The sequence below is a fragment of the Manis javanica genome, chromosome 13 (genome assembly GCF_040802235.1).
Source record: "Manis javanica isolate MJ-LG chromosome 13, MJ_LKY, whole genome shotgun sequence".
Taxonomy (NCBI): Eukaryota; Metazoa; Chordata; class Mammalia; order Pholidota; family Manidae; genus Manis; species Manis javanica.
This window is the reverse complement of record NC_133168.1, coordinates 60,600,039-60,621,785: the sequence shown is the minus strand read 5'-3', so window position 1 is coordinate 60,621,785 and position 21,747 is coordinate 60,600,039. Positions and strand designations below refer to the sequence as shown.

General features: G+C 41.7%; 1 protein-coding gene across 1 annotated transcript; it reads left to right on the top strand.

The window, feature by feature from the left end:
• The first annotated feature begins 209 nt into the window (after window positions 1-209).
• Window positions 210-21,516, top strand: HIVEP2 (HIVEP zinc finger 2). The gene is made up of 6 exons (XM_017666399.3): window positions 210-5,520; window positions 6,441-6,595; window positions 9,993-10,168; window positions 13,268-13,369; window positions 14,157-15,040; window positions 19,070-21,516. Exons 1-6 carry the CDS (start codon window positions 358-360, stop codon window positions 19,892-19,894), a joined length of 7,305 nt encoding a protein of 2,434 aa, XP_017521888.3. The 5' UTR covers window positions 210-357; the 3' UTR covers window positions 19,895-21,516.
• Window positions 21,517-21,747: the final 231 nt, after the last annotated feature.

Below are 21,747 nucleotides of genomic sequence, written 5' to 3'. Positions count from 1 at the left end.
GAACTTTACTCTAGTTGATGGGCAGAATTTCTCCTAGGCTATTATTCATCATCCCGATTTCATCTTAGGTGAAAATATACAAATGCCATAAGACATCCTTATAGATTTGCACTTAGCTTATGGACATTTCTACAATGGAGAGAACTGTGTTGTAGCCGTGGCCCAAGGACATTACCATCTAATGCCCAGAGACTACAGGGTGGATGTGGAAGGTTCCAAAGAGCAGGAGCACTCAGCAAGTCTGCAGACACCCTGGACCATGGAAACAAGCAGGCTTTGAAAAGCACAGCTTTGAGGACACTCCATGAGTCTGCACGGCTTTCAAAAGGACTAGCACTTAAGACCTTGTGTAACAAAATGGACACTGGGGACACAGCTCTAGGACAAAAAGCTACCTCAAGGTCTGGAGAAACTGATAAAGCATCAGGTAGATGGAGACAGGAGCAATCAGCTGTTATTAAGATGAGCACTTTTGGCAGTCCGGAAGGACAGCGGCAACTGCAGATAGATCCTGAGCAAGTTGGAAACACAGCCTCAGCACAACTCTTTGGCTCTGGGAAACTGGCCTCACCCGGGGAAGCGGCACAGCAAGTCACAGAGAAGCAATACCCGCCACACCGCCCAAGTCCTTACTCATGCCAACACTCACTCTCTTTCCCTCAGCACTTGTTACCACAGGGGCTCATGCACAGCAACAAGCCCCACCAGAGCCTCGAAGGCCCTCCATGGCTTTTCCCTGGCCCTTTGCCATCTGTTGCCTCCGAGGACTTATTTTCTTTTCCTCTGCATGGCCACAGTGGTGGCTATCCTAGAAAAAAGATTTCAAGTCTGAATCCTGCATACAGCCAATACTCCCAGAAAAGCATCGAACAGGCAGAAGATGCTCACAAGAAAGAGCATAAACCCAAAAAGCCCGGCAAGTACATCTGCCCTTACTGCAGCAGGGCGTGCGCCAAACCAAGTGTACTGAAGAAACACATCAGGTCCCACACCGGCGAGCGGCCATATCCGTGCATACCCTGTGGCTTCTCTTTCAAGACAAAGAGCAATTTGTATAAGCACAGGAAGTCACATGCCCATGCAATTAAGGCAGGTCTAGTCCCTTTCACAGAATCAGCTGTATCTAAATTGGACCTAGAGGCTGGTTTTATTGATGTTGAGGCAGAAATACATTCAGACGGTGAACAGAGCACAGACACAGATGAGGAGAGTTCTCTGTTTGTTGAGGCTTCTGACAAAATGAGTCCTGGCCCACCAGTCCCGTTGGATGTTGCCAGCAGAGGCAGCTACCATGGGTCATTGGAAGAATCGCTGGGAGGTCCAATGAAGGTGCCGATTTTGATTATCCCCAAAAGTGGGATTCCTTTACCTAGCGAAAGCTCTCCATATATTGGCTCTGATGTGCTACCAAATCCATCTTTATCTACTAAGGCTGACGATTCTCACACAGTTAAACAGAAACTTGCACTAAGACTGTCAGAGAAAAAAGGACAAGACTCTGAGCCATCTCTAAACCTTCTGAGCCCGCACAGTAAAGGCAGCACTGATTCCGGTTACTTTTCCCGCTCAGAAAGTGCAGAGCAGCAAATCAGCCCTCCAAACACAAATGCAAAGTCTTATGAAGAAATCATCTTTGGAAAATACTGCCGGCTTAGTCCCAGAAATACACTCAGTGTTACAACCACAAGTCAGGAACGTGCCACGATGGGCAGGAAGGGCATGATGGAATCATTACCTCATGTGAACACCAGGCTAGACATCAAAATGTTTGAAGATCCCATTTCGCAGCTGATCCCAAGCAAGGGAGACATTGACCCCAGTCAAACAAGCATGCTGAAATCCAGCAAATTCAACAGTGAGTCCAGACAACCCCAGATCATTCCATCTATCAGGAATGAAGCAAAACTTTTTCCTGCGAATTTCCAAGGCAGCAACCCCATTCTCTTAGAAGCCCCTTTAGACTCTTCACCCCTCATTAGAAGCAACTCGATGCCAACCTCTTCAGCAACGAATCTAAGTATTCCTCCTTCTTTGAGAGGAAGTCACTCATTTGATGAGAGGATGACAGGCCCCGATGATGTGTTCTATCCAGGGACTGTAGGATTGCCCCCTCAGCGCATGTTGCGAAGACAAGCTGCCTTTGAGCTGCCTTCAGTACAGGAGGGGCACACGGAGGCAGAACACCATGGCAGGATGTCCAAGGGTATTGCAGGTTCCTCCTTGAAAGAAAAGAAATTGATTCCTGGTGATAGGGGTGGGTATGACTATGAGGTCGGCCGGAAACCCTACAAGAAGTGGGAAGACTCTGAAACACCAAAGCAAAGCTACAGGGATATGTCCTGCTTAAGCTCTTTAAAACATGGTGGAGAATATTTTATGGATCCCTCGGTGCCATTGCAAGGAGTGCCAACCATGTTTGGAACTACATGTGAAAATAGAAAACGCCGGAAAGAGAAGAGTGTAGGAGATGAGGAGGACACCCCCATGATTTGCAGCAGTGTTGTAAGCACACCTGTGGGTTTAATGACTTCAGATCATGACCCCAAATTGCAGATACAGGAAGGAGTGAGAAGTGGATTTGCCACAGCTGGACATGAGAACCCTCTGCATGGCCCCTCTGAGCACTTTGACCTGTGTCGACCCCAACCGCAGTCTGGAAGTCCATCTCTTGGGCCAGAGGAGTCACCCATAGCTACTGATTTGGACAAGATGTCAGACCTCGGGGGCAGGAAACCTCCTGGAAATGTGATATCCGTTATTCAGCACACCAACTCACTGAGCCGACCCAATTCTTTTGAGAGGTCTGAGTCAGCTGAACTTGTGGCCGGCGCACAGGATAAAGCCTCCTCACCTTCCGAGACCTATGACAGCGAGATTTCAGAAGCACCAGTAAGTCCAGAGTGGGCTCCACTGGGGGACGTTGCGGAAAGTGGGGGGAAACCTCCCCCTTCTCAGCAGGCTCAACAGCAGTCCTACCACACGCAGCCCAGGTTGGTTCGCCAGCACAACATTCAGGTTCCTGAGATTCGTGTGACTGAGGAACCTGATAAACCAGAGAAGGAGAAAGAAGTCCAGAGCAAAGAGCCAGAAAAGCCTGTGGAGGAATTTCAGTGGCCCCAGAGAAGCGAGACCCTGTCCCAGCTCCCAGCTGAGAAGTTGCCACCCAAGAAGAAGCGTTTGCGGCTTGCAGACATGGAGCACTCCTCGGGCGAGTCCAGCTTTGAATCCACAGGCACAGGCCTCTCCCGCAGCCCCAGCCAGGAAAGCAACTTGTCCCACAGCTCCAGTTTTTCCATGTCTTTTGAAAGGGAAGAAACCATTAAGCTAACTGCACCTCCTAAGCAAGATGAGTTTGGGAAGCATTCAGAGTTTTTGACTGTCCCTGTGGGCTCATACTCATTGTCTGTCCCAGGCCACCACCACCAAAAAGAGATGCGGCGCTGCTCGTCTGAGCAGATGCCCTGCCCTCACCCAACTGAAGTCCCAGAAATTCGAAGCAAATCATTTGATTATGGAAATCTGTCCCAGGCTCCAGTGGCTGGGGCATCAGGCTCCACGTTATCCCCATCACGAGAGAGGAAGAAATGCTTTCTGGTACGGCAGGCTTCCTTCAGTGGCTCCCCGGAGATCACCCAGGGTGAGGCTGGCATGGACCTGAGCGTAAAGCAGGAGCAGATGGAGCACCTGCATGCTGGCCTCAGGGCCGCATGGTACCATGCCCCATCCTCTCTGCTGCCTCCTCTCCAGGCAGAGGACCCAGGGAAACAGGTGGTGGGTTCTTGTACCCAGCTGAGCTCAGGGCCACTCCACCTGGCCCAACAACAGATCATGCACATGGACAGTCAGGAATCTCTGAGAAATCCCTTGATACAGCCAGCATCCTATATTACAAGCAAGCACTTGTCTGAACAGCCACATTTATTTCCACATCAAGAGACTGTTCCATTTTCTCCGATCCAAAATGCCTTGTTTCAGTTTCAATATCCTACTGTCTGTATGGTTCATTTACCAGCTCAGCAGCCTCCCTGGTGGCAGGCACATTTCCCACATCCCCTTGTGCAACACCCTCAGAAGAGCTATGGGAAGCCCTCTTTCCAGGCAGAAATTCATCCTAGCTACCCCTTAGAGCACATTGCAGAGCACACTGGAAAGAAATCTGCTGATTACGCACACACGAAAGAGCAAACTTACCCTTGTTATTCAGGAACATCAGGGCTACACTCACAGAATCTTCTTCCAAAGCTTCCATCGGACCAGAGCACTAAGTCACCTGAAACTCCTGCTGAGCAAGTTCTTCAAGAAGATTTTGCCTCGGCAAATGCTGGACCTTTACAGTCCTTACCAGGAACAGTGGTTCCCGTTAGGATCCAGACACACGTCCCATCCTATGGGAGTGTGATGTACACAAGCATTTCTCAGATCCTTGGGCAGAACAGTCCTGCAATTGTCATATGCAAAGTCGATGAGCATATGACACAAAGAACTCTGGTAACCAATGCGGCCATGCAAGGGATAGGGTTTAACATTGCCCAGGTGCTGGGGCAGCATGCAGGCTTGGAAAAATACCCCATTTGGAAAGTACCTCAGACCCTCCCCCTTGGCTTAGAATCCTCAATCCCCTTGTGTCTACCTTCCACCTCTGACAGCGCGGCCACCTTAGGAGGCAGCAAGCGCATGCTTTCTCCAGCCAGCAGCTTAGAACTCTTCATGGAAACAAAGCAGCAGAAGAGGGTCAAGGAAGAAAAGATGTACGGACAGATTGTTGAGGAACTCAGCGCGGTGGAACTAACCAGCTCAGATATCAAGAAGGATCTGCCCCGCCCACCGAAACCCCAGCTGGTTCGGCAAGGCTGTGCTTCTGAGCCAAAGGATGGCTCGCGGTCTGGGTCATCTTCCTTCTCACTGTCCCCCTCATCATCTCAAGACCATCCGTCTGCCAGCACGCCCTTGAGAGAGCCATTCCCTCTCAGCTCCAGGGCACCCTCTCTGGGGCAGAAGTCCAGTGGGCCTTCTGAGAGCAGAGAGTCCTCAGATGAATTAGATATTGATGAGACGGCATCTGATATGAGCTTGAGCCCACAGAGTTCCTCACTGCCTCCAGGAGATGTTCAGCTCGAGGAGCAAGGCCAGGGCCAGAGGCTGCCTGTTGGTGTGCTGGTCCGCATGGCCTCTGGCCCCACCGGGAAGGTGGCAGATTCAACTCTTCTGTTCACGGACGTGGCAGACTTCCAGCAGATTCTTCAGTTCCCCAGTCTGCGGACAACAACTACTGTGAGTTGGTGCTTCTTGAATTATACAAAACCCAATTACGTGCAACAGGCCACCTTCAAATCCTCAGTTTATGCTTCATGGTGCATTAGTTCCTGTAACCCAAACCCATCAGGACTGAACACCAAGACCACTCTGGCACTTCTGAGGTCCAAGCAAAAAATCAACACAGAAATTTATACTCTGGCTGCTATGCACAGACCTGGAACCGGCAAGCTTACATCATCCAGTGCTTGGAAGCAGTTTGCTCAGGTAACAAATACTGGTTCTGAAAGCACTCTGTTGTGGATTTGATGGCTTTGCAGAATACGTAGTGAGGGGAATAAGGTAGAAACCATACAAGTGAAATGAAGGTCAGAGCTGAGGGCCCGTGCACTTGGTTACGAGGGCCCTCCTTCACCTGGGAACAATGGAACTCTACTATACTGGGGAATTCTCCCCTCTGACCTGGGTTAGTGACCTAGCAGACCAACTTTTCTTTGGGTCTGAGGAATTCAGGGAATTGTGAAATGAAGACATAGGGCATAGAACACTGAATGTGGAGCGGACATCGAAAGATCAGGAAGGAGGCTGGCAGGGTGTCAGAACCAAACTTTGCAGACCTCAGAGGGCTTGTTCCCACTGACAATACTTCCTACTAAAGTTTATTTTCTCAATTTTTCTCTCTAAGCTCAGTTTTCCAGGTGATTAGCGGCTCTGCTCTTATGTGAACAATTGATGCCTTACATGTAAAATTATAGAAATATTAACAGAGGGTACTTTAGAATTTATGCTAAATTATTAATGAAGCAAATGTAGGATTTAAAAAATATGTTTTACTTAATTCATTTACCATTTCCCTTCAATAATTTTGAGAACATTTCCTTAAATAGAAATCATTTTCATTGCTACCCTCAGAATATAGTATGTGTTTCCAAAGCTTTTTATTTATGTTGCACAGAGTAAGTGCTAATAGAGATTTTTTAAAGCAAAATGTTGAATTTATTCTATAGAAATTGTCATGCTTCTCTCATTTGATCCCTAGTGTCCCTTATTTATTTTATGTAACCAGCCCATGGCTGTTTTCATGGAATTTAGGCTGATTTTCAGAGATCAGAGAGGAGCAAGATGTGTGGGCTTCCCCTGTGTCTTAGAGGAAGCATCTGAAACAATTCTCTCTTTTTGTCCTACAGATGAAACCTGATGCATCCTTTTTATTTGGCAGCAAACTAGAGAGGAAACTAGTGGGAAATATCTTAAAGGAAAGAGGGAAAGGAGATATTCATGGAGATAAAGATATTGGATCCAAACAAACTGAGCCAATCCGAATTAAAATCTTTGAAGGAGGGTAAGGAAACATAACAGCAAATGTAAAATATTTATTTATTAGTCCAAGCAAATGGTCCTGAAAGTCTACATGGGAAAAATAGTATCTGCTCTGATTGGAGACATGAAATGAATTCCTTTCCTATTCACATTTCTGAAGTCTTGCTAGTAATAGATAATAAGTCTTGCTCTTGCTCTTGCATTTTCAATGAAAATGTCCCTGTAATACATGGTTCAAACCTCTGCTTTAAGTTTTCATGCCCCTAATTTAGTATGGGATCAACTAAATGAGAGGCCTCCTGGTGTCATGCAAGTTTGTTCATTCTTGAATATTATTTTAAGGGCTCTTGTGTTACTAATGGACACATTTTTATCCTCTGCTTATCAAAATGCAATCACGCACACTCGTGTAACCCCAGGAATTAGTTAACTTATTTGTTTGTTTCATTATTTTTTATTACCTAAACCCCAGATGTTATTGGGATTTCACCAATTCCATCCATGTCCTGTTTTTGTTCCAGGACCAAGCCGAGGCACCACATTGCATTTAGTTGTCATGCCTCCCTGGTCTCCTGATCTGTGACAGGTTCCCTGTCCTTAGGAATTGCTTCTTAAAGATTGAATTTGAGTTGTAGAAACATAAGTAATAAGGTTCAATGACTTTGTTATCTGTACAGTGAAGAAAAATTACACATATGTGTAATGTGTAATTTTGTATTTTGGTAGAAATATATCTTCAATTCAGTCACCTGGGAGGAAAAAGCCCAGACTTCTGTTACTAACTTTTAAAACTTCAAACTACATTAACCACATTTGTGTAACTAGCCTTATCTCTACAACAGTCTGTAATTTGCATATTTCCATGAGCATGAATTTATTCCTATTATATTTGGAGGACTGAATAATTTTATCTGTTTGACTGTAAAATGTTGAATGTTTTGTAATAGCAAATGTCAATTTTTCATATAGATGTACCAGTTTGGAGATAGATTATTAAATTTGGTTCCCTCCTAGGTTTGGCGCCCTTTGGATGTCTAGTATTTTTACCACTAAAAACACACTTGTATGTAGTCATGAAGCTTGTCTCAATAGTTTTTGAAAGAAATGAGGGAAATACAGATTTTATCTTTCCTCAGAGACTGAGAGGCCCCTGTGACTGAATCAACATTTACATTCAGCAACCTTTTCATAACAGTGCCCCGTACTAGATTAGTGAAGCTATCAGTTACAGTATGCTTTGGGTGGCCCACCTCCATTAACCAAGAACACAAGTGAAGAAGCATATGTGAACATTTTCTTGCCGTGTTTTGATAAGCCAAAAGGACTGTGCCCATTTCTTCCTCCTCCTTTGCCCTGTGTTATGGGCTCTGTGGCGATCAGTTCATCTGTGACCCAACTTCTACCTGGTGGTGGCCAAGTGTTCATTCTAAGCAGCGTGTTACCACTTCTTATTTTGACAATTGCTAAGTGATAACTTTAAAAAAAAGTATTGCTAGATAAATTTTTAAGTGTCTGTGTCCCCTATATAATCTAATTCACAGATTTAGTAATTTAACTTGACATATATTTTGATTATTTTTTTCAAAATTCCTTAATTCTTGTGTCAAGTAGATGCATGGGTCTTGAGAACTGTTGAATGGTAAATACTTTATTTGTATAGATTTTTCTAGTATATAATTATGTTTTACACAATTTTACTGTATTTTCATTCCAGAAGCAAGTTAATCAGCTCAGGCATTAAAGATAAAACTGTGTTTCTTGGAGATAAAATTTATTTCCCACCAAGTATGATGATTAGCGACAATAAGCTTATAGTATCCTTCCATGAAGAAAATTAGTTTTCTATAAAATTATTATTTTTTTATTTGTATTCTTTAGGTAATTCCATCTAGTTAGAGGCAGAGAATAGTGAAATGAAAAGGTGATAGGCACTTTGCAACCTTAAGGTGTTTTACTACTTTATTACAAAGACAATGTGAGATACAAGATAAAGTTCAAAATTCTTTTGAATAACTAGTTGAAGTTGGAAATTCCTTGTAAAAGGGGAAGGATTTAAAGGAGCAAAATATATGCAAAATTCACCATTTATAATTTTGATACTATTTAATTCTCACCTGGATTGCTACTGACCAAAAATATTGTTAAGATTATATAGCATCCATAGCAGAGTTGGAATTAAAGTATGTGGAGGGATTTTCTCTTGATAATCAGTGGATTGGATGAAATTGAACTTTTATTCCCTATGATGGATTAGGTAGACAGAATAGAGAAGTTTGTAATGGTCTCAGATTGTAAAAAAAAGGAAGAGAAATTAATCTAGTGACTTTAAGTAAATCCACAGTGAATTAGAGCATTTTGTGTATCAGTTTACATTTTGAAGTTGTAAAAAAAAGCCCTCGAAAGGAATATCTTTCCAAGAATGACATTAGACCCATAATTCTAGCCTAGCTTTGATTTAAGAGATAATGGTATTCATTGAGTTACTCAGTGGAATGTGACTATACTCTAGAATAGATCATGTTTCACTGTATTCTAAACAAAATGTAATGGTTGAGCTCAAAATGTAATGGGTAAGAGTTCATCCATTGATTATCACAGAGTATACCTAAGACTTTGTTCATCTAACTGATTTGATTAAACTAGATAACATCAGATATCCTTTCAAAGTTCTCTATTAAATCCTTCTGGAAACAATGGAAATTTGATTGAAAAATAGAATCTGTAGTTATCATTATGTAAGAGTACCTTTCAGAAGTCACTTGAAATTTAGATTTTTGTGTAAAAATTTATGGTCCTTGGGAAAAGCAGATCAAATGTGTAGACAACAGTTGGTGAGCTCAGTTCAGCCTGCATAAGCTAGAAATTTCTGAGGCACTCTCATGCCAGTATTGTAAAATAGAGTAGAAACTTACAGTGCAGAATTTTATCATCAGAAATACTTATTTTAGCAAACTGAGAGGGATGTTTATGTTGTGTATGCATTTTTTAGACTATGTAATATTAACAAACAAAATATGATGAATATGTTGGTATAACTTTTTTGGATGTTTCTTGCTTGGAGAATATACTAGAATCCAAAAGTAGTAGGGCACAGCTCTACAACTCTTTGAAGCTTATAAAGAAGCCCAGTTGAACATCTCTACCCCAAGTCCATATATTTACACTTAATAAAGGGAACTAATTCCATTTTGAGCTCCATATAGAAAAATTACATTTTGTTTACAGTGCCAAATCTGTTATCTCCTTCTCCTAGGCATTTACTGTGTAAATTTCATAGGCTTCAGAGAAACAAAGTTGACTAATTATTTCTAAAAGACCTTCCTAAAAATTTGCCCTGCAAGTGATTTGCTTTTGGTTTGATGTATATACAACATGCTAAAAGTATTTGAAAACACACCAGACTCCCCTTTTTTAAACAGGTATAAATCAAATGAAGATTATGTATACGTCAGAGGACGTGGACGTGGAAAGTACATTTGCGAAGAATGTGGGATTCGCTGTAAGAAACCAAGCATGCTCAAAAAGCATATTCGCACTCACACTGATGTTCGGCCGTATGTGTGCAAGTTATGTAACTTCGCCTTCAAAACAAAAGGTACAAGTCTGCTTTTTTTTTTTTAGAGGAAAAAATGCTTTTTTACAGCTAGGAAAAATACTATTTTTATGGCTACTTCCGTTCCTGAATACCATTTTCTAAACTAACTTTCCTCCACAATAAGATGATGTTGTTTGTGAAATGTATCTTTTCTCTCCCCGGGTAAGTGACCCAAGGAAGCACATGAGACAGCAAGGCCCCTTTTATGACTTAAGATCTGTAGACATAGGTCCAGGCCAGTTGTCTCCGAAGGAAGTGGCTAAGAATTGCCCGGATTGCTATTGCTATTACTTCATGTTGGAAATGGCATGTGGTCTAGATAATATCTGCTCCAGTGTGGAAATACTGCAGGGAGGCAATCCATGCAGTGGCATTAGAAGAGCTGTGGGGAAGAAAACATGTGCCTGTGGTCAGTTTCAGGATTATAAATAATGTAGAGATCCACAGGCTCCCAGGTGGGCCCCTTCATCCACAGTTGCATTAATTATGCATAGAAATTTGATAGCTTGTGTTCCGTGTATTTATCAGCACAGAGACAAGTTCTTACTCTCAAGCCACAGCTGTGAATCTCATACAGGAGCCTGCTTTGAGATGATATTCTATCTTTTTAAAAAAGAAAGAATTTTTTTAATAGTAGATGTATATGAAAAATGTATTTTGCACAATTCTATTTCTATCCTTTTATAACATCATAAAATGTTCATAAGCCCAGTGTCCTCAGAATACAAACAGGAGTGAATTCAAGGTGGCTTGACTTTTGTAGAAATACGTTTCACTACTTAGAACAGAAGTACTTCAGATCTAATGGATCTTTGGACACTCCTTCACTAATCTTATGCCATTTCTAATGTTTCAATTTAAGATTTGCATACCAATTAATCTGCTCTACTGCAGGTCAAAAACAATAAATATCAACTGAAATAATCTAATAGTAAAATGTGCACCTATTTTGCTCGTATAGCCCAAATTCTAAATTTCTTACTGGTTTGGCAGAAGTATAAATGTGTAGCTTCTTAACATACCTGTTTCTTCCTTATTAAAAAAGTACATCTCTATTACAAGGATGCCTCCTTTGAAGCTGGAAAAAAGGGGGAGGGAGTGTTCATTTGCATTTCAAAAGAGACAAGCATAAGGTCCTTTAAATACCATCTACCTTTGAACAACCAAGCCTTTTATGCAGAACTTTACTGACGGACACCCTGGGAAGATAGGAAGATACAAACTTTGGTTTTAAGAATTACTGCAAATCTGCCTGTCCTGACAAACCGTCAGTGGGCATATGAGTTGGCTGCAGGGTTGCTGTGTGGAACACTGCCTGTGTAGAAACATTGTATTTCTAGATTTATTTACATTCAAATTAAATTTAGCTGTGAACCATTGTCCTGGAGTTTTAGCAGGAAATAATTTATTCATGGCCATTATTGAAATTTCTTGGTCACCCTTCTAGCATGTGCAAATAAATGCCTCAGGGTCTTAAAATGAGCAAAACATTCTGGGAAATGTAGTGTGCATCTCTGGCTAAAATGCCTGTTGTCCAAACACTTATCATCTGAGCACACTGGTAGGGCCAGTGCTCCTCTGTGACAGTGCATCGCCGTCAGGCACCCTGCCCCTTCCTCTCTCTCTGCTGTATCCCGTCAAAGGTTCCAGACTTTAATTAAAAGCCAAAGAAAGCCAGGGTGGGGTTGTTTCAGAGCCAGGTTTCTAACTATGAACCTACCCTAAGGATGAGAGCCCAAAGCCTGACTACCTGCTTGGAACAGGCAGAGAGAAAAATAAAGGAGAAGAAACAAGTCACAATCTAATTAAATTATCTTGACATACACAGCATCCACATCCATCCACATACGTAGATTATGTGCACCCTTGAAGAAGCAAGTGATTTCCATTATATGTTTAATTAATTTATAGATTTAAGAATTCTTGATGATCTGTCTGTAAACATTTTTGAGATCTTTAGAATTTTTTAGATAAAAAAGAGCAATAGGGGCCTGGAAATATTTTTATGTTTGGAGTTACCAAAATAACACATAAAATTCCTAGTATATAAGCAATAAGTAAAATATTAAATAAATAATAAAGTAATAGAAGTAAAATAATAAACAACAGTGCACCAGTTTAGAACCTGTGGCTTATGTGTTACATCAGTGGTAAGCTAAATGGCCCTACAAGCTATTTCAGCAGACTAAGTGTTTCCACTTGAATTCAGTGAAACTACTGAATTTTATATGTTATATATATGTAATTTCTTAGATCCTAGGTCAAAAGTGATTGGATCAGTGTTTTCGTAATTTCTCACATTCCATATAGCAATTACATAGACCCACAGAAATATACATGATGTATGCATACATATAATTCTATATATATCATCATAGTACACATTTGACATGAAACTTTATCCTTTCTTAGAATGATGGGAGTTTCAAGATAAATATAAAGGGAATATTTCTGCTCCAGAACTTTAGAAACTGCTGTTATAAAGTTTGCTAACATGTAAGATGGATAGATGCTAAATCCTGGGATTAATGCTCCGAATAAGTAGTTAGCTAAGCTTTTTGTATGGATATCTGAATTCATTTACAGGGTTGGACCTCACATTAGTTTGCATATTTTTTTCCTTTAACTAGTGAGGATCCTGGGAGGTCAGTCTAAATCTGATCAATGCCAGATGGTCTGTAGTCCAGTGAGTGTATAGAAGAGAGTGTTTAATTCTGAAGTTTCTCTGAGACGTGACCCTGCTTTTGTCACCCAGTTTATATGGCATCCTAGGAGGCCAGCCTATTTGGACCAAAAATATTAGCTCCTTTCTCAGCCAAGGAAGCCTGGGCTTCTCAGTCTTGCTTGGAGCCTACTCTTGAAAGGAGTTGACTGCAGACTTCTAAAGTGTTCGAGAATGAAGAAAACCTGAGATTGGGCCAAAGCTCTCAGGAGTTGATGTATTCAGAAACCAGACTGTTCCTCTTAAGTTCAAGGCAAGCGCCAGTGGGTAGAAACAGGTCCATGTTATCTCAAGTTAGTTCATTTCACATTGAATTTTGAAGCAATCAGCACATTGCAGTAACCAATTAATTTCTCTTCTTTGGCTATATTTTCCAGGAAACCTAACGAAGCATATGAAATCAAAAGCACACATGAAAAAATGCCTGGAGTTGGGAGTTTCCATGACATCAGTAGATGATACAGAGACCGAGGAAGCAGGTATTTCAGAATTCAGTTGACTGACTTCTTCATGCACACTGGTGCTTTATGGCCAAGGTGGTAAAAGAAGTTTATATATTTTTTTAAAAATGAATCACATTTCATTTTATTAAATATGAAGTATAGAAAAGAGACTGACACATTGAATTGTTTGAAACCTACTGAGAAGAAGTAAATGCATTTTGGTTCAGGCTGAGTTGAGGAGAAAGGACTTACTATGAAAATACTTCTATCTAGAACCATAAAGGAAATCTAACTACACTTGCAATGTGATAGTGACTTAAATTTCATGAAACTTTTTGGGGAATCTGAGAAACAGTGTTATGTGTTATTTTTCCTATTAAGAGGAAATCTAGTAGAAAAAAATCCATCAGCCTCAGTAACAAACCTGAGCATTGGCCAGACCTCCTCAGATGCATCCCTTAAACTTAAGTTTCTACCTATAGTGGCAGATTTTTGCTTTTCTTTTTCCTCTAGCGTCATCATTAACATCCCTACCCATCTGTTGATATTTTTTTCTGGGTGGTATGACACCTGAGATACAAGGTTCTTCTCTAGAGACCTTTTGTAGGGTGGGGAAGAAACCAGACAGATACATAAAAAGATTTGAATCAGTGCAGGGTCACACAGGTAAGTACCCAGTGAGTGTTAATAGGAATTCAGAGGTAGAACCACCTCTAGGGGCTGGAGGGTTGAAGAAAGCTTTTGGAAAGAAAGGGGACCTCATTTAGCTCTTAACCTTGATGTCTGGATCTTGATCTCCACTATCTTTGTTCAATTGGGTCAGAAACTATGGAAGATTTGCACAAAGCAGCTGAGAAGCATAGCATGTCCAGCATTTCCACTGACCATCAGTTCTCAGATGCTGAAGAATCAGACGGTGAGGATGGAGATGATAACGATGACGATGATGACGATGATGATGACTTTGATGATCAGGGAGACTTGACACCAAAGACAAGATCGAGAAGCACTAGTCCTCAGCCTCCTAGATTCTCCTCCTTGCCTGTGAACGTTGGCGCAGTTCCTTCAGATAGTTCCCTGGGGCATTCTTCATTGATCAGCTATTTGGTGACTTTGCCAAGTATTCAGGTCACGCAGCTGATGACCCCAAGTGACTCCTGTGAAGATACTCAGATGACAGAATACCAGAGGTTATTCCAGAGCAAAAGTACGGACTCGGAACCAGACAAGGACAGGTTAGACATACCTAGCTGTATGGACGAAGAGTACATGCTGTCTTCAGAGCCAAGCTCCTCTCCAAGGGACTTCTCACCCTCAAGCCGCCATTCCTCACCGGGATATGACTCTTCGCCCTGCCGAGATAATTCACCAAAGAGGTACCTGATACCCAAAGGAGATTTACCACCCAGAACACATCTGTCGCCCAGGAGAGATCTGTCACCCCTGAGACATCTCTCACCGAGAAAGGAAGCTGCATTGAGAAGAGAGATGTCACAGAGAGATGGTTCACCCAGAAGGCATCTGTCCCCGAGGAGGCCAGTGTCACCTGGGAAAGACATCACGGCAAGAAGAGACCTCTCTCCCAGGAGAGAGAGAAGGTTCCTGACCACCGTAAGAGCGCCATCTCCCAGAAGGGCTTTACACCCGAACCCACCATTATCCATGGGGCAGTATTTGCAAGCAGAACCAATCGTACTGGGGCCTCCTGTAAGTATCATTCGCTTTCTCTTCCTAATCTCTAAGTCAAAGCACATTGGATCCTCTTGATAATGTGCTAGTGTGAACTTCATTATAATGGCTGTCTGACGTGAGGAGGAGCGGACTTGGTTACTGGAAAGGGAAGGAAGACATCTTTCTCTCGTGCTGTTGTTAGTAACACGGCTGTGGCATTACCCCAAGTAGAGTATTGCATCAGAGAAGGGGTGCATTTCCAGCTGGTAACAGGTGAGGCCTCTTTAAGTGCTTTCTAAGCTTGACTAATTATAAACACAAGCTGAAGTCTTTACATGTGGAGAAAAGGTGAAGTCTTCAGAATGACATGACTGCATAGACAGGCATTTTCAGAGACATGTAGAATTCATTTGTATAACTTTGTCAGATAAGAATTTAGGCATTATTCTTGACTTTGAATAACTTTTTAAGAAAAGAACCTCCTTACCTTACCCACACTGAGTGGACATATGAAACTAGCGAGGGACTGGGAGAGGAGAGAACGACCCCTCAGTGTACTGGTAAATAAAAGGTGTTGGTGGGTGTGACTGCTTTTCTTGCCATTACTGCCACCTCCGACCAAATGCAGGAGGCCCTGCTGCCAAGGGCTCTTGCTCAGGGTGATGGTGGGTCCAAAGAGTTGAGGAGAACTACACTCTGTCCTCATTATTAACAAATATGACAACAGTAACAATCATGGATTAAATTTAGGCAGTAGGTTTACTGCAAATAGAAAAGCCTCCACCCTGCTTCACTCCATAGCATGGTGGACCTTGATGTCGCTTTCAGTTTGTGTAGGATTTTAAAATTTGAATGAAGCAGGACACTCAGCGTACACAGAGGAATGGTGCCTTTCAAGTTTGTTGGCTTAATGACAGTTTTTGTTTCCTGGCCTCTGCCCTTTGCTCTGGGTTTCAGCACCACCCTTTACAGCCGCAAGCTGGGCTGCCAGCTCCCAGCTGTCTTATTCCTGCTCTGGCGGCCGGGTTCCTCCCTCCCTTCACCTTGCCACCGCCTTGAATCTTAAGCTTAGGTCGACGTTTTCAAACCTGAGGAACACTCCCTGCTGCGGCCCACTCCCATGCCCCAACACCCCCTTTCACAGCCTGGCACCGACACAGTCCTCATGGTGCAGTTACCACAGATCAGGACATGCCCTGTAGTCAGAACGTAATTTATTTGCCAAACTAATAAATTAGCAAGCTAAGAAAGAGCTACATTTCCACAGGTTTTTGTGTCTTGTCAATACTAAGGTGAAAGGAGAGATCTTCTGGAATGTAGGGCATTGTAGCATAAATAGAGAGCCATAAACCCCCCAGAGGGCAGGCTACCACCTCTGGGGTATGAAATGCTTTCTCTGATATAGACCCAATGATGCTGGTAGAGTGTGAGATGAACTCTCCTGTTCTGGCGTTGGCCAGGTGACCAGCAACTGTGGTATTCCTGAGATGGTAAGTCATATTTAGTCAACTGCACTCACAAAAAAATTAGCCTTTAGTACCAACTACTAAGGTCCTTTCACTGTCTTGTAACAGTAGTGTTACATTTTTAGTAATGTTACACTACTGTTACTAAAAACATAATAGCAACTCACAGTCAGCTCAGGCAAAGGAAATGAAAGAGTGGACTAAGGAAGTTCATCTCATTTTTGGATATATGCCCAAAAGGTTATTGTTGGAAGGAGATTGGTTTTATTAGTCATTGAGTTTACAGCAAGATTTTATAAATACTGATTCACCTGCATATTTAAGAGAATGGTTAAACTTTACCATTTATGAAGCCCAATTGTAGAGCCTTTGGGCTATTCCCCAGTTTAGTTATCTTTAGAGAATTTACAGCCTGCTACTATGTTCACATGATATGAGGAAATAGATCTGGGAATCCTCAGGACCTTGTGGCTCAGCATGACACCCTCATCTGGTTCAGTCTGGGAGTAAGTACAGCGGAAATGGCATGCAATCACTGGGGTCCTACTACCCTGCTACTTATGTCCTAATGCCTCTGCTTAATTTCATTTCAAAATAGATCAACAGATCATAGGTAGATAGAATTAAAAAGTTGGAGTCCTTCATTCATTCATTTATTAAATTTTTGGTGGGCGTCTAATAGGTGTGGCTCAAGGATGGTGGTGAAAAAATTTCATGGTTTCTGGCCTCATCTTTTTTAAACAAGAAAATTTCCTGTTCCATTTTCAAGTTTTGGTAGATAAATAGCAAAGAGACAAAAAAAGTGTATCCTGGCCCTCAGTACATAGGATATTTGGACACTGTGTCTGATGAAAGCGTCAATATTTAGTTCTGTCCACTGCTGTGTGGGTGATCTTGAGCAAATCGCTTAACCTCTTGGCCACAGTTTCTTAATCTGTTTGTGGCAGCCAGGGAGGTGGGCCAAGCAGATTTCTGTCCTCCAAAGAACTTGCCATTCAGCTGTAAGGAATGCAGTAAGATGACAGCCTCCTGCTGTTGGCACCATCAGGAGAGGCCTCAGTTTTCAAATTAAGGCTCTGCTCTCCCCTGCAGCGCCCAGATCAGCCATAGCTGACCACATCTTCCTCTCCTCCTTACCTTCCCATGCATTAGCTCCCTTACTTGTCCCATGCCACCCAATGAACTTCTTGCACACCAGCCTCCTTTTAGCATTTGTTTCTGGAGGACCTATGACACTGTTGAAAAGATGAGTGGGGTAATATATCTGGTATATGGGAAATACAGATACACACACACACACACACACACACACACACATACACACACAAACATATATACATACATTTAACACAACTCACATGTGAATTCATTATTCATATTTCCATACCAAGATTTTTCTTACTGAGATTTAAGAATGATTAGAGTTTGTTCACCATATTAACAATGATGGGGGCCAAATTATGACACAAAATAGGGGTGCAAATGGAGTAGAAACTGAAGTAGAAAAGGCTTATTGAGAGTTTGTTCAGAGGCTGAAGAAGGAAGGTATCAATGTGAAGATTCTGAGATTCGTCCTTTTAATGGATTGTCATATAAAACAAGCTTAGTTTATTTAAATTTTTTGAGATCTTACACCAGATAAATATACACCTGTCAAATAGGGAGACAATCCACTAAAAGAACAAATCTCAGTAATTGAAACCAGATAGTCTCACAGTCTAAGTTGTGTTTTGCTACAGAAACAATTACAGAAAATATATTCTGCATTTTAAGTACTGGGGCTATTCCAGAATCTGGAATTCTCACCCCAAATTTTAAATATGCTAATTCATTAATTGCCAAGAAGATATTTAAGTGGAAATAGTAACATAAACAGAAGAGTTAAGACATAGTCATCTTTGGTTCCCAACTATGTAGTTGAATATGTATTGTCATTATTTGAAATATTTAACATTCACTATCTCAATGGATAGTTTCCTAACAGGTTGAAGAAGATCATCTTTTGCCTGGGGTGTCTTTTGGGGAATAAATTGAGCAGGAATTTATTCCTTTAAACCAATGTCTTCACATTGGAGGAATCATCACCATTTTATCTTCTGTAGAAAAGTTAAATAAAAAAAGGCCAATTTTCAGGCTTGGCACTCTAATTATACTCATCAACACTTAGGAAAAATATTAAAAATCTGCCCAGCGTATAAACAGATGGTAATCTTTTTACTTTCTTCTGAATTTAAAAAGTACTGGGTTTTTTTTGCTCGGTAAACTTTTTCTGGTAAATATCCATTTCTTTTTTTTTTCATTCTTTCCTGTGAGAAAAACAGAACTAAAATGTGTCTCTGTACCTAGTGGAACATACACTGCATGTTTTATCACATTGCTGTTTAAAAACAAAAGTAACTTTTCACAAGTCAACAGCATTGTTCAAAGATTCTAAAGGACTACTGAGAAAATCTCTTTTGTCTTGAAAAAGGAAAAATCAGTAAAAGGATTCAGTAGTTTTAAAGTATGCTGAATGAATGAGCGTGTGAGTGAATGAGATAGCTGGACCTAAGCACAAAGAGGAGTGGGTCCTAATGCTGCTCTCTGTTGCGCTCTGCAGAATTTAAGAAGAGGATTACCTCAGGTTCCCTACTTCAGTCTCTATGGAGACCAAGAAGGTGCTCATGAACATCCGGGCTCCAGCCTTTTCCCTGCGGGTCCTAATGACTATGTCTTCAGTCATCTTCCACTCCACTCCCAGCAACAAGTGCGAGCTCCTCTCCCCATGGTGCCAGTTGGTGGGATCCAAATGGTTCACTCCGTGCCGCTGGCCCTCTCCGGTTTACATCCTCCACCCACATTGCCTCTGCCAGTGGAGGTCTCTAAGGAGAAGAAAAGAGCTTCAGGCGAGTCCTTTGCTAAGGATCCCTGTGCTATTTCAAAGCAGCATGAGAAGGGATCGCCTCACGGCTTGCAGTCATCTGGTCCACCTAGCACACCCTCCTCTCCTCGGCTATTGACGAAACAGAGCACATCAGAAGACAGTCTAAATGCAACAGAGAGAGAACAGGAGGAAAATATACAGACTTGTACAAAAGCCATTGCCTCCCTCCGGATTGCCACAGAAGAGGCCGCTCTGCTTGGGGCGGATCAGCCAGTGCAGGGGCAGGAGCCCCACCAGAAACCCTTGGAGAGTGCACAGGTTAGCATGAGACACTTTAGTGGACCTGAGCCAGGTCAGCCCTGCACCTCAGCTGCCCACCCTGACTTGCATGATGGGGAAAAGGACAATTCTGGTACATCACAGACTGCATTAGCTCACTCCACGTTTTACAGCAAGAGTTGTGTGGATAACAAACAGTCGGGCTTTCATGGCAGCAAAGAATTATCGTCAAGCACAGAGGAGGGCAAAGAGCCTGCATCAGAAAAGAGTCAACTACATTGATTGAAGATACATGGAGACTGTCATTTCCACATTTTCCCATTTTGTTTTTGTTTCTGTTTTTCTAGAAATAAAGGTAATCAAGTTTATAGCATGCCTGTCCTAAGTTACAGTAGTTTGCTATTATATATACTTTTGTTATATCAGAAGAATTAGATAAATTAACAAGTCATCACGAGCCTGACCAAAACAAAATTTGAAATTAACCTATGGGGTCTGGTACTTTTAAAATTGTACAGATGTTTGTGCCTTTTCTTTACTTTGCTTATATTCTTATAAGCATTTTTTAGCAGTAATTTGTACATATTTTAGAATTTGTGTATCTGCTTTGTAATAAATGTAATTTCTTTCCTTTTTTGGACACTTGGATCTAAATGATGTAAAGCAAAACAGCATCAATATATATGTGAGGTTGCACTAAAACATATTTTTATATGATTAAAACTGAACAGCTTTTATGTACAGCTCTGATTCTGTAATACTAATATTTATTTACTTTGTTTCATAAATTGTACATTTTTTCTTAATGTTGTGGATTGCTTTTCTATGTGAAGCATGGGATTTACTGCTGCGTAACTAGAACAGAAATGTATATTGTAAACAAGATATTTAAACTAGAGTCTCTTATTCTGCACTTATGCATTAGTTCCAAAAAGATAAAGGATGTATCAGTCAGTTCTTAACTCTTGTAAATTTTTTTTGTCTCGTTTGCCGGATTGACTATAACTTAAGTGCTGATTGTGATTTTAAACTTATAGTACCGTAAAGCATTAAAGTAAACAATGTGCTATTGTGAGTTTTTTCAAAGCTTTATAAATCAGTTATAAATAATATTAAAAGTATTTGGTCTTATGTGAACATGTTGATCTATATACTCATCTGAAAATATGGGAAAACATTCCGCCCCATGTAAATATGTACAAGTGCATCACTGGTACAGTTTTATGTAACTCAGTTGGACGCTAGGTTGCTCCAGACCTGTGGGAGGGTGTCATTAAAAATTAAAGTGACAAAGCACATGTGACTGTGTAGAGCTTGGTTATCGGCCGGCCCGGTGGCTTGGCAGGCAGTGCTGTGCGCTGCCCGTGGAGAAGACCTGGGCTTAGAAATCTTGGTTCTTGCTGCACAAGATGGTGACTGGAACTAAGGCTCCTACAGAGGGGACTCACTTGGACTCTGGGGAGTGGGGTGTGTGAGTGGGGAAGGGACACACAGACCGCAACCAGTCCACATGGCAACAGGGTTGGCATCAGCTTTAGGGGAAGCCTCTTTACCCTTTTGAAGACAGAAGAGTGTCACACTCCTGGCTATCTCAGGGGGAAGGGGAAAAGAAGCCTTCCAGGGAAAGGAACTTGAGGGAGCATGACGGCTTTTGTGTACAGCCCTCAGAAATGGGTTTTGGTTAGCCTGGAAGGTGGGCAGAGCCTTTGTTTTTAGGTCCGGAGGAATGGAAGGGTGTTGGTTGGTTTGCAACAGCATGTGCGCACACACGCACACACACACACACACACAAATCTGGGTTATCTCTGTGCTATATAGTGGATTATCATTCTGTGAAACTAAGTTTGTATATTGAATTACATTAAGGAGTGTTCTTTAAGAAGAGAAATAAATATACAATTACATGCTTGAGGTGTCTAGTTTTTAATGTGTTGTTTTACATTTGAATTTCCCAACTTTGTTTCTGAAGAAATGTTGATGCTACCAACAGGCCATCTGTGCTTTTAATTGCTGGGCTCTGCCCATCCCGAAATATGCGGCATATGAATGTTTTTTAATGAGTGAGAAGACAGTCACTGGCTTCCATATGTCATTCGATTAGAACAGACAGTGGTCACCACAGTGTGAACTCTAGG

Bases quoted from the DNA above. Each gene is read 5' to 3' on its own strand.
- HIVEP2 (XM_017666399.3), top strand. From the start codon at position 358: ATGGACACTGGGGACACAGCTCTAGGACAAAAAGCTACCTCAAGGTCT. The intron at 10,169-13,267 runs GTACAAGTCTGC...TATATTTTCCAG, and splicing joins CTTCGCCTTCAAAACAAAAG to GAAACCTAACGAAGCATATG. The intron at 13,370-14,156 runs GTATTTCAGAAT...CAATTGGGTCAG, and splicing joins TACAGAGACCGAGGAAGCAG to AAACTATGGAAGATTTGCAC.